Source organism: Ornithorhynchus anatinus, chromosome 5 (assembly GCF_004115215.2).
Source record: "Ornithorhynchus anatinus isolate Pmale09 chromosome 5, mOrnAna1.pri.v4, whole genome shotgun sequence".
Taxonomy (NCBI): domain Eukaryota; kingdom Metazoa; phylum Chordata; class Mammalia; order Monotremata; family Ornithorhynchidae; genus Ornithorhynchus; species Ornithorhynchus anatinus.
The window spans coordinates 65,679,229-65,698,017 of record NC_041732.1 but is presented as its reverse complement, the minus strand read 5'-3'; the positions used below and the strand labels follow the sequence as shown (position 1 = coordinate 65,698,017).

General features: G+C 45.7%; 1 protein-coding gene across 2 annotated transcripts in view; it reads left to right on the top strand.

Moving 5' to 3' along the window:
- VPS13D (vacuolar protein sorting 13 homolog D) overlaps positions 1-17,910 on the top strand; it is a 313,068-nt gene extending 295,158 nt beyond the window's left edge. For both annotated transcript variants that reach the window (XM_029065681.2, XM_029065680.2), the window contains 2 exons: positions 12,318-12,558; positions 14,315-17,910. In XM_029065681.2, coding sequence (XP_028921514.1) covers positions 12,318-12,558; positions 14,315-14,446 — 373 coding nt within the window. In that variant the 3' untranslated portion in view covers positions 14,447-17,910. The remainder of the gene's footprint in view (positions 1-12,317; positions 12,559-14,314) is intronic.
- Positions 17,911-18,789: the final 879 nt, after the last annotated feature.

The following is an 18,789-nucleotide window of genomic DNA, read 5'->3' as shown; positions in this document are numbered from 1 at the left end:
GTCAAGAGTCATCACTCAGCAAGAAAATGGTTTTCAGGAAAAGCACAGTACAGAATTGTACCTCTGACTTTTATCCTAGAATCATGATTAAAAACACATTTAAAGATCTAATTATTTGCATATTTTCCTTCAGAGTTAACCCCATAAAAGGGGCTTTAGTACCTTGCTCTACTGTTCTAACTAAATGCTTCCACATTTTTTTCCAGTTAGACTCACTGTTTCACTTCTGGAAAATATTGAGTAATTGCTTCCCGATGTAGTTAAAACCCCACAAATTCCCCGATGCCATGGTTGCTTCTACTTTGTTCTCCCAGATCATGTTTTATGTAATTTTTCATTTTCTTTAATTAATTAGTACAGAGCCAGGAGAGAGAGTGACTGGCGAATGAGTTAAGCCCAGACCAAACTAATAAGGTTTCATCTACAAATTAACCAAATAGTTCTCTGCTTCATCATTAAATTACCCCCCATTGCCTTCCATTCCCCTCAATTTCATTTTTAATTTGGAATTCGTCCCCAGGTTGGGGAAAGATGATGATGAAAGATCTAATATGTGCTCAGTCAATCATATTTATTGAGCTCTTACTGTTTGTAGAGCATTTTACTAAGTGCTTGGGCGAGTACACCACAACAGTATAACAGACACATTCCCTGCCCACAACGAGCTTAGAGTGCTGTGACAACAAATTAATTTTTCTCTGGCAATTGCAAAATCAGTTTATGGTAAAGAGTTCCATTTTAATTGCCTGATGTACCTCATTCTTAGCCATTACTTTATATTCCAGTTTATTTTCCAAACAGAGACACAGGTGGTATCCAAACTCTAAGCATTTGGACAGCTCTGAATTGCAGAGGTTTCTGAAGGAGGTAAACTCGGTGGAAATTCCCACCTCCCCTTTGAACGAGAAGCTAAACAGCCATTTTTTTGTACTGGGTAATTTAACTTTTTTTTTCAATGCTTCCAAAGCACGTTTAGATACAAATGCAATCACTTTCTTGTTTACATTTGTTGTTGTATCAGGAATAATTCAAAATACATATTTTGAAGTAGTGAATCTCAAAGTTCTGAAAGAAAGAGAAGCTTTTAGGAGTGAGGCAGAAGTTTGATGCTTCTCTTTCTAGGCCAGGAAAACTGTCTTTCAGTAACTTGGCGAAATCTGGAAACCAAGTCTTTGGCTATTTGGGAATGGTGTGGGTCTGGGCTTTCATTTGAATGGTAATCTAGTCTTTCTCATGTATATCAAAGCATTGCCACCTAACTAAATCTGTGTGTAAGCTGCTTTGATCGCAGAGTTCGCAGAGGATTTCACCATTTTCTGTTCATCCAGAAAATACCAGTTTCTCAAGGTGGCATTGCCAAATTTGGCAGTAGCATGCTACGGTCACATTGCTATTGTTTCTTAAAATTTCTTTAGGGTACAGCCAAAACATTTCTTTGTAATAACTGATTAAGTTGATATATGGGCTTTGAAGGGAGAACAAAGGTTCCCGGGAAAGCGGTAGATGAAATTTGGAGGGGAGGGGCACTTGCTGTAAAAATGTCTTGCAGATTTCTGTTGTCTGAGACTGAACTTCATGTGGAGTGGGTTGCCTTAAGAGAAGTTAACCTCCCCTGCAGTTGTCCTATTGACAGGGTGCAAAGTGACAAAAGTGCTTATTCCTATCCTGAACTGTGGCCCTGGACTTGGTGCATAGTACAGTGCCTGGCACATAATAAGCACTTAACAAATACCATCATTATTTTTATTACTATTATCACCCTCTCAGGCACTCAGGAGGGGGATGAGTGCTGCCCTCAGCCGATATGATTGAGATTCCACATTCCAGCTCCGCCACTTGCCTAAGTGACCTTGGGCAAGTCACTTCACTTCTGTGCCTCAGTTACCTCATCTGTTATCCTCATTTGAGACTTTGAGCCCCACATGGGACAGGGACTGTGTCCAGCCCGATTTGCTTGTATACACCCCAGCACTTAGAACAGTGCCTGGCACATGGTAAGCACTTAACAAATACCATCATCATCATCAGTCCCAGTTGGGATGGGTGGGGGGATGTTGCCACTGCTTTCTGACCAGAAGTCCAGCTCCAGGGAAGGTCACTGTTTATTTTTGTATTGCGCTTTCCCAAGTGCTTAGTATAGTGTTTTGCACACAGCGAGTGCTCAGTAAATGCGATTGAATGAATGGTGGGTGATGGAAGTGGTGATGTTATCTGGGGATCAGAGGTAGCCCTGAGGCACTGTGTCATCTGTCGTCGGGGATGGGTTCGTTCCGAATCAGCACGGAGAGAGAGAGAGGGAGAGGGAGGGAGGGAGGGAGGGAGGGTGGGTGAGGGGGGACGGGGATGGAAAGCCTGAGTTTTGTATAAAATTTATTCCGCGGGGCGAATTGAATTATTGGGTTATTTAGATGCAACAAATCAACCTTCCCTTCCGGGAGGAATATGGTGTTAGAGCTTCCCTAAGCAGGTGGAATATACTCGTATGTTACTCGCGTGTGGCCGGATAGCTAGGCCCACCCAGGTGGAACTCACTTATGGTTTACTCGCACGTGGTGAGACACCTAGCTCCCACCCTGTGCGTGCCCACTCAGGAGGAACCCACTTATGCGTTAAACCCACTTATGCGTTACTCTCACGTGATGAGGCGGCTAGCTCCCATCATGTGCGCGCCCACTTAGGAGGAATCCACGTAGATGTAAAATAATGTTGTTATTTGTTAAGTGCTTACTATGTGCAGAGCACTGTTCTAAGCACTGGGGGAGATACAGGGTGATCGGGTTGTCCCACGTGCGGCTCACAGTCTTAATCCCCATTTTAATAAAAATGTTGGTATTTGTTAAGTGCTTACTATTTGCAGAGCACTGTTCTAAGCGCTGGGGTAGGCACAAGGGAATCATGTTGCCTCATGTGGGGCTCACAGTCTTAATCGCCATTTTACAGATGAGGTAACTGAGGCACAAAGAAGTTAAGTGACTTGCCCACAGTCACACAGCTGACAAGTGGCAGAGCCGGGATTCGAACCCATGACCTCTGACTCCAAAGCCCGTGCCCTTTCCAAGATGAGGTCACTGAGGCACAGAGAAGTGAAGTGACTTGCCCACAGCCACACAGCTGACAAGTGGCAGAGCGGAATTCGAACCCATGACTTCTGACTCCCAAGCCCGGGCTCTTTCCACTGAGCCACGCTGCTTCTCTAAAATCCACTTATATGCTTCTCGCACTTGGTGGGGCAGCTAGCTCCCACCATGTTCACGTCCCACTAGGGAGGCACCCACTTAGACATCAAATCCACTTAAACTTTACAAACCCATGGCGAAGCGTCTGGCTTCCAACCCCACGAGCGTTCAGCAGAACGGGACACTCACCCATCCCATGGCTACTCATTTGGTGCAGGCAGATCGGCCTTCGTGGCTCAGTGGAAAGAGCCCGGGCTTGGGAGTCAGAGGTCATGGGTTCGAATCCCGGCTCTGCCACTTGTCAGCTGTGTGACTGTGGACAAGTCACTTAACTTCTCTGTGCCTCAGTTACCTCATCTGTAAAATGGGGATTAACTGTGAGCCTCACATGGGACAACCTGATTACCCTGTATCTACCCCAGCGCTTAGGACAGTGCTCAGCACATAGTAAGCGCTTAACAAATACCAATATTATTATTCTCACGCTCTGGACAGAGTCGATCTGCAGCCGGCTGCTGCAAATCCCGTTCCTCTGCACAGAAGGTTAGAGGCAGCAGGTATTTATCACCTGTGCTCTTAGGCCATTTCAGCTTCCGGCCTCAGTTTATCCAATCTCTGCCCTCCCCCCTCCTCCATCCATTTGATTGGCACGGGGGCGAGGGGCACCTTCTGTATTCCCAGCTTGGGCTGTCAATCTGGCAGTTTTGGTTGTGGGCACGGTGTCCCACCCTCACTTCCGAGTTCCACCTGCTGGCTCAGGAGGTCACGAGATAGCATTTGACCTTGAGATGGTCGGTACCCCAGGATCACCTTGGGACACACTGCTATCGTATAATAATAATGATGGTATTTGTTAAGCACTTACTATGTGCCAAGCACTGTTCTAAGCGCTGGGGGAGATACAACGTTATCAGGTTGTCCCACGTGGGGCTCACAGTCTTAATCCCCATTTTATAGATGAGATATCTGAGGCACAGAGAAGTCAAGTGACTTGACCCAAGTCACACAGCTGTCAAGTGGCGGAGTCAGGATTAGAATCCGCGACCTCTGTCTCCCAAGCCCATACTCTTTCCACTAAGCCATGCTGCTTTTCTCTGGATAGCCTTAGCCTGAGCTAAGATTTCCACCATTGCCAACTGGCTCGCCATACCGTGAACAGTGCTCCTTCTAACTCCTGCCTGGAAAGGAGTGATCTAAGTGGGAGAGGGCAACATAGACCCCATAATTGTGCTGCTCTGGGCCCCTGTTCCTTCTTGGTAACCAAGGGACCCTGCACCTTCCAAAGTGTTTGCCTTGCTCAGCCTTTACCTTCTTCCCAATCTGCTCCTGTTTCGTCCTTCCTGTCCAAACCTGGCAGAGAAAGGATGCTACTACATTTTCTCCCAACGAGGAAAACGGCTGCAGAAATGAATCGTATATAAAAGTTTTGGTCTTCAAGAATAAATAACAGTATCAACAACCACAGAAAATATGGGCACAGAAGATCGGGGTGAGCGTTTTGGGTTCCACAGAAATGAAGAGCAAAGCTTATCCAGATGCTCTATGTCTCTAGCCAAAAGTTTTCAATAAATTTTCCATTCTCCGGGTTTAATAATAGATCAAAGAGTGAAAGTCCAACCAAGGCTCAATATGAGACCGTGATGGCTTCTCTCCTTTTGCCCTCTAACATTAGGTCATATGATAGAAAATAGAAAGCAAATCATTTCATGGTGAAAAGCAAGATTCTGTGTTTTGATTAATTTACCAAAGAACCTCAGATAATAAAATGTGTGATGAGAACTTGGTGATCTGCAGTTTCTAGGGGCGCCCCCATGGATTAACTGAAAGTTGAAAAGAGGTAAAGGTAAACTGGAAAAATAAGATTTTCTGGGATTATCTCACCAAATAAGCCATCATGATTGACTGTAGGCCAGGATAGGGTGACTCGAACCTGGGGTGGACAGCTAGGAGCCATATAGAGTACCTGTTTCACTGGTTTCACTTGTTGTCTGGTCCATCCACAAAGAGTGATTTGGTGTACACAACAGGAGTGAATTGTTTCAGAACCTGATCTGGGGCTCGGTTTGCAGTAGGGTGTGTGTGCGTGCGTGCACAGACACACACACACACTCTGTCTCTCATAGCTAGATAAGTCCCTTGGAAAACAAAAGCACAACAATGCGATCACTGATTTTTACCGTTCAAAGGTAGCACTAGGAACAGTGAGATATTATTGAGTGAATGGGTTCCGCAAAAATGATCATTGGGCATCAGGCAGTCCCCGACCACCCAGCATGATTTTCAGATCACCTGTTGTTATCACGGTCTTCCTTGCTATTATGTATCATGGACTCTCCCTGGAGTCATCCTATTCCTGATTGCTTCTTGCCGGTTGGATCGACGGTGGTCATTACCTGAGGTTATGCTTCCCTAAATCATTACACTTTTTTGGGTCTTCTTCCTGGAAAAGCATGCTCATTGGATATAAGCGGTGCCTCCTTGTGGTATTCAATATACCCAGTTTACAGGAAAGATTTCTTCCCTCCAGATCTACTTTCAGTAGCCTCTTGGCCTCCAGCATAGAAGCCAACTCCCTGATCCCTTGGCCTCTCTAATCTGATATCCAGAGGGGTTCGGGTAATGACAGAGTGCCAGTGCCATCCCAGCTTGGGAAGGAGGAGATGTGGTTTCTTGAAAAGGCATGGAAAGGAGGTCTGTTTCAAAACCTTTAATAGCATTCTGTTTGTTCAAAAAGAGCACCCAGTGGGATCTTTACAACCCCAACCACCGGTGAGAAATTAACCGCTCTTCTTGAAAGGGCCCTCGGTCCCACTAGAGTTTTTTGCCAAGGGTCAGTTGCCTCCAGGGTCACATCAGCCAGAAAGAATTTTTATAATTTACCAAACTTGATAAAACCCAAGTGTTATGAAAATGTTGGGCTTTTAATCTCCTGTTGAACAGAAAGGTCCTCTGTCCTTTGTGGTTTCCTGCAGCCCTCCCGTCGCCCCCTAAAAAAGTGTCCAGAGCCCCACTGAGTCAGAGTGATTGATCCCTGACCACAGTCACCACATCCCACAAGGAGACCTGGCAAGGAGCAGATCCTAGAGGCATCCCCACGAGGAGCAGATCCTAGAAGCATCCCCCAGAGCTTTTTTCCACCTGACAGACATTCCGAATTTCAGTCAATCAAAATCAATATTTTTTGAGTGCTTACTGTGTGCAGAGCACTGTACTAAATGCTTGGGAGAGACATTCTGGATTTCAGTCAGTCAAAATCAATGGTATTTATTGAGCGCTTACTGAGTGCAGAGCACTGTACTAAATGCTTGGGAGAGTACAGTATAAGAGAGTTCGTAGAAATGTTCCCTACCCACAACAAGATTACAGTTTAGAGGGATTTCTCCTTAGTTTTCCCCAAAGTTGAGTTCCCCTCCTAGCGTTTACTCATGCCAATAAATGCAGTTTGGGTTCCAAAGTTGTGGGAATGCAAGTATCCTTGGAAGTTGAAGAAGCCTCCTTCGGCGGGGAATGCAGCCATGTGTAAGCTGTAGGTGGCCACATAATGGCTACTCTGTTTGCCTACCCAAACAGAGTGCTTTCAGTGCTCGGCTCTTTGCTTGGAAAAGGACTTAAGTTTTGACGTACCAAGATATTTCAAATTCCATTCTATACTACTTGACTAGAGCAAGCTGGAACGCTGCTCCCTGACTCTATTTAAGTCCTGAATATAATGAGCTCAGTATAAGTCGGCCCACCAAAGGGTGAAAATTGGCAGCTGTGAATTTACGTTTTTTGGCTCAGACTATTGGGATTTTACAAGTCTACATTCTTGGCATTGCCAACAAATTTGAATTATAAAATAATTCCCAGCTTTAATCGTGGGCGCCTTTAATAGAAGTGGTAATTGGGCGAAGCCAGCAGACAGATAAAACAGCAGAGTGGGCATTAAAGTCTCTCGTGGGACAAACAAAAAAAGCCAGTGAAGTGAAGCCAGCCAAACATATTGAGGGCAGTTTGGAAGGAACTGGTCCATCTCATATGTTGGATGGTTTTGAGGCTTATCTGCAACATCTTAGGCGCCTCCCTCCTCAGCAGGCTAGGCAAGGAGAGTGAAGTCTTTGACAGAAAGGTTCACAACCCTAACCCACATTTTAATGGTGAAACAGAATCCCACAAATGTAGGGTGTGGAGCACGCCTCTTCTTAATTACTCTGTGGGTTTGCGTGGCGAAAGGCCCAACCAATGGGAAAAAAAAAAAAAATGCCTCAAGAAGGACTAGATTAAGAATGTAGGCCAGGGAACAGCCCATTTGCCAGTTACTCATATGAAAAGACTTCACATGTTAAAGAAAATGAGGTAGAATATAGGAAATGGCATTATTGGGTCAGGCTATGGATTCAGGCACCCCTTTATGGATTTTTGGAAGAAAACATGGCCTAGTGGATAGAGCATGGACCTGGAAGGCAGAAGGACCTGGGTTCTAATTCCAGATCCACCACGTGCCTGCTGTGTGACCTTGGGCAAGTCATTTAACTTCTCTGTGGCTCAGTTACCTCATCTGTAAAATGGGGATTAAGACAGTGAGCCCCATGTGAGACAGGAACTTTGTCCAACCTGTTTAGCTTGTATCTACCCCAATGCTTAGAAGAGTGCTTGACATTATTTTATTATGGCTGCCCTCCTTGTCGCCCACTTTGATGATTTGGGGCATACCATCTAACTTCTCTGACGTTCCCTTGAACAACCTCTCTGAATTCACCCCCAAAAGGAGCACCCAGGCAGCAGTGAAAGGAGATCTGACTCTGGGCTCCAAGACCCCAGCTAACACCTATAGGGTGGAAACCCCTAGAAATCTTAGTCTCTGCCAGAGCTGAAAAAAATCCCTTTTTGAACAGTCATGGTCGGCTGATACACCGTCCCTTCCACTGTCGTGTAGTGGGGGACCTCTCCTAGATAATAACAATGTTGGTATTTGTTAAGTGCTTACTATGTGCAGAGCCCTGTTCCAAGCGCTGGGGTAGATACAGGGTAATCAGGTTGTCCCATGTGAGGCTCACAGTTAATCCCCATTTTACAGATGCGGTAACTGAGGCACAGAGAAGTTAAGTGACTTGCCTACAGTCACACAGCTGACAAGTGGCAGATCTGGGAGTCGAACCCATGACCTCTGACTCCGAAGCCCAGGCTCTTTCCACTGATCCACGCTGCTTCCCCGGGGAAAGGATAGGGAACCGGCTGGCTCCAGGCCCCCTAACTGGGGTCTTTAATCCCTCACCCCCCCCCCCACCTCTCACCTTTTCTTATGAATCCCATGTTGTTCATTTCTACCTGCCATGAGTCCCAGTTATCCTACCCTCCTCCTGTTCCTCTTTGGTCTTTCCAACCGACTTTGACACCTTTCTCTCCTTCCTACCCTGAGTTATTTCTCCTGCTCTGATTCTTACAGACTTGAATGTCCATTTTGATGACTGCCCTGACCCCCTGTCTCCTACCCCAGCAACCTACTTCCTCACTCTGCTCAACTCTGCCGACCTCTTGCTTCATCCCACTTCAGCCACACATTAGGTCTCATCATGACTTGACAATTCTCTTTTAGTGTCAGCAACTCTGACCTACTGTTATCTAAACACAAGTTTTTACCTGCCAGCTCACCCACACCCCCTCACCTCTGAATCCTGTCTGCAGCATGCACCATGATCCCCAAGCTCTGGACCCGCTGAAGCCTTTTCAGGCCTCCAGGTCTAAAATTCAACTTCCCGTCTTTTTTCCTTAAGCCCTCTCCTCCTTATTTTGCCGTCTCTGTCACTCATATCGCTATCCTCCATGTTTCCAAAGCCTGCAACCTAGGCGTTGCTCTTTATTCTTTGCCCTCTTTCAACTCTCACTTTCAGGCTGTTGCTAAATCCTGTCAGCCTTTCCTCCACAACCTCTCCTGAATATAATAATAATAATAATGTTGGTATTTGTTAAGCGCTTACTATGTGCAGGGCACTGTTCTAAGTGCTGGGGTATACAGGGTAAACAGGTTGTCCCACATGAGGCTCACAGTCTTAATCCCCATTTTACAGATGAGGTAACTGAGGCACAGAGAAGTGAAGTGACTTGCCCACAGTCACACAGCTGACAAGTGGCAGAGCCGGGATTCGAACCCATGATCTCTGACTCCCAAGCCCGTGCTCTTTCCACTGAGCCATGCTGCTTCTCTATACTCCTTCCTCTCCACCCAAACAGCCACTACCATGGTAGAAGTTCTCAACATATAGCTAGACTGCTTTATCAGTCTCTGCTCTCTCTCCGTTGCAGTCCATACTCCACATTGCTGCCTGGATCACCTTCCTGAAGCATCACTTAGCTCACGACTCGCCACACCTCAATCAGTGAATTATTGAGTGCTTACTTTGTGCAGAGCACCATGCTATGTGCTTGGGAGGGTACAATTACAACAGAGTTGGTAGGTAAATTCCTTGCCCATAAGGAGCTTAATCTGCATCATACAAAAACTCCTTACCAATGTTTTCAGGACTCTCTGCCCCACTTCTCCATCGTACAGATCAGCTCTCTTCATCTGCTACTCCCAGCTCACACTCTTCATTCTTCCCAAGGTCATCTTCTCCACTTTGATTCTCCTGCCCCCGACCCTTTGTTCACATCGTTGCGGCAGACTGGTACTGCTTCCTGCCCCTAATTCTGTCTGGCCACAGCACACCTCACCTGAAAAAACCTATTGAAAGCCCACCTCCAGGAAGCTTTCAAATTCCCAAGCCTGATCAACCCAAGAACCACCCTTAACATTTGCGTAGTTACATTCATCTTCAGCACTTATGTGCACATGAATAGTTAATTGTGCCATTCTGTATTCTGCTTTCATCTGTTATTTCTTCTACTTTTATTATACTTGTTCTTCTTCTCGCTACCATTATATCTGTATGTCTGTCATCCCTTTAAAAATGTAAGCTCCTTGGGGACAAGGTTTGTGTTTTTTCCTTTGTTATACTTTCCCATATGTTTATTACTCTGCTTTTCACTCTGTACATAGGCACTCAATGAAAACCATTGATTTATTGATTGGTGGTACAAATAAGATGGGAAGAAAGATACTAAAGATATATTCCATTACTTCAGCAATTCATTCTCTACTCCTCTAACTTTTCACACCACTTGAGGATAAACGGACCAAGAGAGATCCCATTGTCCGAGAAGGAGGTGGGATTGATTAATTGACTCTGGGGACTATGCCTGAATAGATTGAGTTCAAATGAACTAGACTTATTTGCATACTTTAAAAGGCTTCTTATGCTAGTGGGGACCCAGAGGTCTCCGGAATTGAATTGTCTATTTCCCCAGCCTAGCCCTTGCCTACTTTTCTACCCTTTTGCCATCTACCAATGTTGTCTTGTTTTGTTTTATGTTGCCTTGTTTTATTTTGTCTGTTTTGCTTTGCTGTCTGTCTCCCCATTTAGACTGTGAGCCCGTTATTGGGCAGGGATTGTATCTATCTGTTGCTGAATTGTACATTCCAAGCACTTAGTACAGTGCTCTGCACATAGTAAGCGCTCAATAAATACTATTGAATGAATGAATGAATGATTACCAAAGGCAGTTTTAAAGCCCCTTGGATTTGTAACAAGCATTTGGTGCCCACATTGCAGTCTTCCTGATATTAACAGGCAGCTCCATGATTTCATTAGGATTTGCAGGCCTCGATGACCAAAGAGGTGAGCCAGTGCTGCTCAAGGCCTGCCAATGTATTCATTCTGTAGCCGACAGCAAGGCAGGTAGTATAGTTAAACCTTCATTGTTGCCGCACAAGCATCCTCAGCCTGAGAAGTGCTTGGGAGAGTACAATTGCAATTCTTGCTGGGAGAACAAGAAGTGGTGTCACATCTGTATTTTTCAGCCAATCAATCAACCAGTGGTATTTATTAAGTATATACTGTGTTGTACTAAACTCTTGGGAGAGTTCAGTAGGATTAGTAGACATGATCCCTACCCGCAAAAGCTTACAATCTAGTTGGGGAGGGCAGACGTTAAAATTAATTGCATGTCAGGAAAGCAACAGAGAATTAAGTGATGATGATGGTGGTATTTGTTAAGCACTTACTATGTGCCAGGCTCTGGGGTGTATACAAGCAAATCGGGTGGGACGTTGGGGGGTGAGTTCCAAAGTGCTTAGGGGCCATGGACCCGAGGGCCTAGGCAAACCAGAAAGGTTAGTGAATAGGGTGGGGAGATAAGAGGCTAGCCAGGGAATGCTTTGTGGAGGAGGTATAATTTTAGAAGGGCTGTGTGTTGTGAAGAATAGTGATCTTTAGGATACAAAACGGAAAAGAATTCCAGGCCAGACAGGGAGGGTGTGAGCAATGGGGGATCAGATCTGGCAGGAAAGTTGTTGACACATTATAACAGACACATTCCTTGCCCACAACAAGCTTACGATAAATATGATTGACTGGTGTAATGGTTTTTTGTATCCGTCCATTTTCCCTCAAGTTGTAGGGGAGAAAAAAGGCTTGAATAGCTATAGAGAAATGGTGATCAGAGGTATGGGGAACAGGTATAGTGGTAACCAAATTTGGGCTTTCCCCCTGTATGGTAGCTTTGCAGAGGAGCTGCCAAGATAACTGTGCTAAAAGTAACTCACTTGCGAGCTGACCATTACAGATATTTGGAAGATCCTTCTAGCATGTTCAGCGTTTGGCTTTCTTGGCTTTCCTTACATTGATCTTTGCCGACACCGTGATTAGGTAAATCTGCTTAATTCAACCTTTTCCCCTCCTGTATTCATCACTCTCCTGGCTAACTAATCTCTCTGGGGATACCTCCTGTTGGCTTCTTAACCTTTCACCTCAGTGGTGTTAAACAGCTAATTTCTCTTCTGTGACTCCCAATTTGGGTTTAAAGGTTAAATCGACTTTTTTTTTCACCTCCTTTCTCCCACGAAGTATTAAGGTTATATTCCAACCTTGAGCAACTTGGAAAAGAGCCACCTCCCCCATAGTACCAGTATTTAAATTGTGAGAGAGGAAGGGAATGGAGAAGGGCACGGTTGGCCCAGAGTTCTGATCGGTATCGTCTTGTCACGCGGAGTTCTGTAACCTGCTGAACTTACCGTTTAGGAGGAAATCAGCGACCCTGGCCTCATCTCTCTTTTTCCCTTTGCAGTTTCATAGCAGTGGAGAATATCGATAGCTACTGCGTGCTCATCTCCTCCAAAGCTGTTTACTTCTTGAAGAGCGGAGATTATGTAGACCGGGAGGCCATTTTCCTGGAGGTCAGGTACGATCATCTCTTCCACTGCCTGGTGTCCAAGGACCACGGGAAGGTGTATGTCCAGCTGACCAAGAAAGCGGTGAACCCCAGCAGCGGAGTAGCGATCCCAGGGCCGTCGCACCAGAAGCCCATGGTGAGGAGCTGTTTTGTATCTCTTCTCCCGGGGGGTGTTGGGGGCTGCACATTAAAGTCGCTGGGGCGGTACCAAAGACAACGTTAAACTCTCCTCGCCATGCGTTCGGATTAGAATGCAACTGCAGAGTTAGGAAGGGTCCACCCGACAGCCTTCTTCTGTCTGGATCTAACACAGTTTCAAAAGGAATGGATGGGCACGCGAGTGCAACGTCAAGCACAGAGTGAGTGCTACTACATGAGTTTTCCCCAACACGGGGTTCCTGATCCGCATGTTATAAGAGAACTGAGCGTATGGATTTTTGATTTCTGTGAAACCCCTTCTCCAGTGCCTACCTGTTATCAGGGAGTTAATGGCCATTTGAAAGTCTGTCCCAACGTGGTTCAGTGTCAAACTGATCGAATGAAATGTTCAAAAGCATGTGGCCTAGTGGAAAGGACATGAGCCCAGTAGTCAGAGGACCTGGCTTCTAATCCCGACTCTGCCACCCACCTTCTTTGTGATCTTGAACAAGTCATTTAGAATTATAATAATAATTCTGGCATTTGTTAAGCCTTTAGTATGTGTCAGCCACTATACTAAGTGCTGGGGTGGATACAAGCAAATCGGGATCAGACACAGTCCCTGTCCCACAAGGGGATCACAGTCTTGATCGCCATTTTACAGACGAGGTAACTGAAACACAGAGAAGTGAAGTGACTTGCCCAGGGTCACCCAGCAGACGAGTGATGGAGCTGGGATTAGAGCCCCTGACCTTCTTACTCCTAGGCCCATGCTCTGTCCACTATGTCATGCTTCTTCACTTCTTTGTGCCTCAGTTTCCTCATCTGTAAAATGGGGATTAAAGACCTATAGACTGTGAGTCCCCTGCAGGACAGAGACCGTGTCTAATCTGGGTATACTGTACCTATCCCAGTGCTTAGTACAGTGCTTGTGGTGAGCACTTGGGTAAGCTCTTACCAAATACCACAATTATTATTAATTATTATCAAAATCTAAAGGGACAGGCCCCAAAATAAGGTCCGATTGCTGGGTATGGAACTAAAGGCAAGTGTTGAAGACACACCATTTTCACCAAACCTTCCTAATTGGCTGATGGAAAACAGGTTTTCCCAACACTAGGCAGCACGAAGCTGGTGGCCACCTATTATAAAATGGAAGTGGGAAGGGTACTCTGGCAAGAGCTTTGTCAATCCTGTTTTGGAGGAAAACCGAGTCCATGAAATCATGTGCGTTCAAAGTGTTAGTCTCAAGTTTAACCCTGGAGCAAGGATTTTGAAATGTATGTATGGTGGGTGGGGGGGTAATTCTTATTTCCACTAATCTTCGATCAAAAATCAAAGTCCTCTCCATTTAGATTTCCTCTTCTCTAATAGTTGGCATCTTCTCCACCCTTCATAAGTCTCTTGAGCATTCTTCCATTCATTCTCAATTTGGGGTCACCCGAAGGGTTCTGGATGTTTGCCGACCTGACCCGACTAGACTTTGGTAAGCTTCATCAGAACTCTCCGTGACTTCTTGGTAAACCGTATTCCTCCGCCCACCCCTGAGGTTCTTGCTGCTGCAGCGCTGGGTGCTCAGCACATACACATACATGTCCATCCGGTGCTCGAATGGACGAGGCAGTTGAGGCTCAGAATTGATTGGACGTTTGGGTTGAGACCCTGAATTGATTGGATGAGTCGGTTGCCACTCTGAATTGAACGGACGTGTCAGGCGAGATTCTGAATTGGTACCTTGCCCTTTTTTTCTCCAGGTCCATGTGAAGTCTGAGGTCCTTGCAGTCAAATTATCCCAAGAAATAAACTATGCAAAGAGCCTTTACTACGAACAGCAGCTTATGTTGCGACTCAGTGAGAATCAAGACCAGCTGGAGCTGGACTCCTGAACACTCCACTGCCAGAGGGAGAATGTCCCAGACCCTCCCCCAAGCCAATCAGGAGCGGAGAGACCTATTCCGTCGGCTAAATCGAAAGAGAGAACAGGAATAGGTTACGGGGAAGGCATCCTTGAGCGGTGAGGGAAAGCAGTGCACTACTCAGCCAGTCAAACTTGAAAGCCAGGAGTCATATTTACCATTTGAGGGCACTTTAGATTATGGGGGAAGAATTTTCAAAGGTGTTGGTGAGAATAATATTTTAAAAAATCTACATTTGAATTGAATTATTAGAATGCCCTGTATTTTGCTAACGTGTATATATGTACAACTGTGTGTTTGTAAATATACAAGAATGTTTCCGAATATGGGCCGGGGGTGTAAAGGTTTGTTTACTGTAAAACAGTTCGTACTCTATTGAATCTTCTATTGCACTAATTCTATGCATCTTCTACAGGACACTGAATGAGTGGTAGAAGGGTATTCTTGAGAGCAAAGGAATGTTCGTGTTCTTTAAAAAAAAAAGTATTCCCAGGAGACTTGAATGGCGGGTGCATAATCTAGTGGTCTAAAGAGCTGAACTTTAAGGGGAAAAACATTATTGATTGTCCAGACTGGGGGGGGTGCAGCCTGTTCCCCGGCATTCAAAACCAAAAATTCCCCTTGGTGCTCGAATCTGGACGTGGGTATGACCCTCTAAGACTTCGCCTGTGGCTTGGGGACCACCTGACTTCCTGTGTCCTGACTCCAAATCCACTCTCAGCTAAGGAGCAGGGCCCTGGAGGTCCAATTGGTTGGTCCAATTGAAGCCCAGAGCCTCTCTGTAATTTTTCATCCCAAATGGAAGGATTTTGTCATTTGGGGAACAATTTGTTCTTCTTTGGGCTGCCCTACCAAAGCATGGAAACTTTGATAGATTTGAGATAATTTGGTTTTCCTCCCTGAAAAAAAGTTGGCTTTCTGGGACCCATCCCTCAGACTTGTAGAAGTGCCTCTAAGCACTGCTAAACTGGGAGGGACAGGCGTGGGTTGGAGTAGTAATGACTCTCTGAAACAGTCATTAATTTTTTTTTCAAATCTACATCAAAAGTTAGTCAGTCTCCCTCTCCTGGAAGAGAAAAGCAGGGAAAAAAAAAAGATCCTCCTCTTCCGAGTTGTTTCCCATGAACTCATCCATATGCTGGAATAGTAATCCCCAAATGGGAGGGGGAAGTGACCTCCAGGCCCAGAACTATACTGGGAGAAAGGAAAGGAGCCTCTCGGGTTGGCTCTTCATTTGTTTTTCCGTGTTTTCAGTGGAAGTTAGGGAATTGTTTTTGCAAGTTCGTTTGCTCTGATACTCTTTTTCCCCAAGCAGTTCAGGGAATTGCCCATAATTCCCAGCCTGGACCAGGCCCTCTTGGAAATTCTCCACTTCCCTCCCCTCCGGACTCCCCAAGAAAAGAAACCTAACAAGGCCGGAACAGCTCATGTGTTTTAGAACTTTTTTTTTCTCTACGAGAAGTAAGCAGTGGCAAAACCGGCAAAACCCTTGGAAAAGTGGCTGGTCGTGTCTTTAGAAGAAGGCCCACGCTGAGCCTTTTTAATTTTTAAATGAAGCTGATGAAAACTTTTTAAGCGTTTGTTATATAGAACAGACTCAAGATGGTTCAGTTGATGTGCGGATGGTTTAAAATCCACAACCAGTGTCCATCCAAGACACAAATGAAACTGATCTCTTCTCACCATGCGAGTCTTGCACATTTCTAGGGAAGTTTCATTTTTCAATTGAAACAGAAAACACCTCAATACAAGTGTATTGGCAAAACAGTGCCCGTCAACTGTCGGTCCAATCGGACTACGGGATCCTGAAGATCATCATCATCAATCCGTGAACGTTTTAGATGAATTTTCAGGAATGGGGAGCCAGGTTCAAAACCAGGTAAAAGTCTTTTGTTCGGGATGGAGTTTGGGGGAGATTTTCTTGCTCATTGCTTGGTAGGACTGGTGGTACCTTGCGTTCAGAGGGCGTGCGTGCAATGGAGGAGAAAGTTCTAAATCATAGTCATCTGCCATAGTGTCCAATGGTCCCACCACGGGAGATGGGATATTATGACATGATCTTACTCTTGATGAGCTAGCATTCTAAAGTTGTGACTGGTTCTGCAAATGAATCAGGAGTGCAAAGATGGGTCGTTCTAATGATGTGCCCCTCATCCTGCAGCTTGAATGCCTGGTCCACACTCCAGTTGCTCTTGGAAATCTAGTCATTAGCACATTCTTTCTTGGGTTGGCTGGAGCACTGCATTCCTGTGGATAAACCTTTCTGGAGCTTTAGACAGCAGCCAGAAGACCTGAAACAAAAGCCACAATCAAGCCCCTCCACCTGCGCGAATGAGAAATGACCCCCAGCCCACCAGATTCTGGAAGGATATAGTTCACAGTAACTCACCCCCCCAGCCCAGCAGCCTTTCTAATTTTAGTCAACTCTTTAAATAGTTGACATGTCCTCCGCATTGCACAAAAGTTGTCTTTGAAACTTAAGCCATCGAGGATTCATCTGTTGAGCAACAACCCACTGACTGTGTGCGGTGAGTTATGGGGATTCCGTCCCTTCCTGAGCCCTTCCCTGCCCTTGGTTTTGCAGCTGCCCCGATTTGTGCAGGCCCTGGCTGTGGGTTGCCTTGGATAGGAATCTGCTCCTTCAGCTCTTAAACCTGGAGACTGGGCTTTGCCCTTCCAAATTTGGACCTTGGGAAGGTTTCTCTAGCTAGTGTTTTCTTCCCCTTTTTCAACAAGAAAAAAAAAGCCCTAAGCTACTAAGGAAGTGTGTTCTGCCTTGTTCTGATGACTCACCCATCTGTCTGGGACGCCTAAGAAAATTCCTCTCTACCATCATTTTGCATTGGATTAAGCTCTTTGACTGCAGTGTCAAACTGTAGGTCTTATGGTCTTCCCCCATCTTAATGCCAGCTCCGAGATTCGGCCCTCTTGCTGTTGATCAAAGTGAATGTCCTAAAAGGGATCAGGAAGAAAAATGTTTTCTACCGGATCACCACCGATTGGCCCCTCTGACAGCCCCAGTCAGAAACGGGAGGGAGGAAACGCTACCTGCCCCTGCACTCCAGTGCCAACAGCTGCATCGATTGGCTCCGGACAGATGTTTGCCAGGGCACATGCCAGGGAATTCAGAAATGTTTCCTCTTTCAGAATGCTGCACTACTTGACATGTTTGATCCCTATGCCATGTGTTGTGATATCCAAGGGGCTGCTTTACTTTCCATTGTTGTTGGAGCCGCTGATGCTGCAACAGCTTCCCGAGAACATTATGATAGTAATGGTGTAAGAAAATGATTTTGAGAGTAAAATAAATATTTGATCCTATGCTGTGTAAACAATATGTTCGTAAACATTTTAAGGCTCACTCATTCTTTATTATGGTTCTCATCTTGAAATCTCCCTCCCTCCTGTGGAATAAAACTGCTCTCTGACTTCAAGTACCCTATCTCTTTCTTGATGGGGTGCCTATCTTCTCTGCATGCTTAGGACTTTAAATTTTATACTGTACATTCCTTAAGGGGAGGGAAGAGTTACTGTTTCTCCCACCCAATCACTTGGTTCAGTGCCTAGCATTAGGTAGGGACTCGATAAATGGCTTTGATTGATTGATTGATTGATTGATTGGGCCTCAAGCTGACCCCAGGGCAGCCTTACAAGAACAAAATATGAACAAGCTTACGATGTTTTTTTAACAGCAACCCCACCAGGAGGGGGTACCCGTGCAGGAAAAGAAATCAACTCGGCCTTTGTCATTCTCCTGGCAGAAATCAGGACTCGCCGAGGAGGAAGGGCTATCGGTAAATACCGAGTCACGGGTAGGCATAGCTTTCTGCAGCTCAGATTGCCCAGACACCACCCTATCTCCTGGGCGGCACCATGTCGAAGCCAGGCGGATGGTGCGCATGCCAGTTTTTGCCTGAAAAGCAAAGCTGTCACCAATACATCCTCTCAATAAACCATTCTTACCAACTTAAAAAATTTGAGGTAACCCGGAAGGAGGAATTGCCAGATCTGGGAGAAGGCAAGAGAAAGTGGGGAGTTGGCATTTCACTGGAACAGAAAACAAAACCTATTGCCTGAAAGACTGGCTCAGCCATGCCCAGTGGGTCTGCGTGGCTGAGACAGCCCTGTAAAACGAACCGCAAACATGTCGGCGGTCGAGTCCCCAGCGAGCTTCTTGGAGGATGTCGGACTCTGAGGTCGGCCTTAGCTTCTTTTACTTACCAACAGTTCTTGGAACCAACCGAAAAGGAATTTTTCAAGTCCCGCTTTCAGTGTTAATGGCAGAGCCCAGCTCGGGAAAGGGGTGGGGGAGG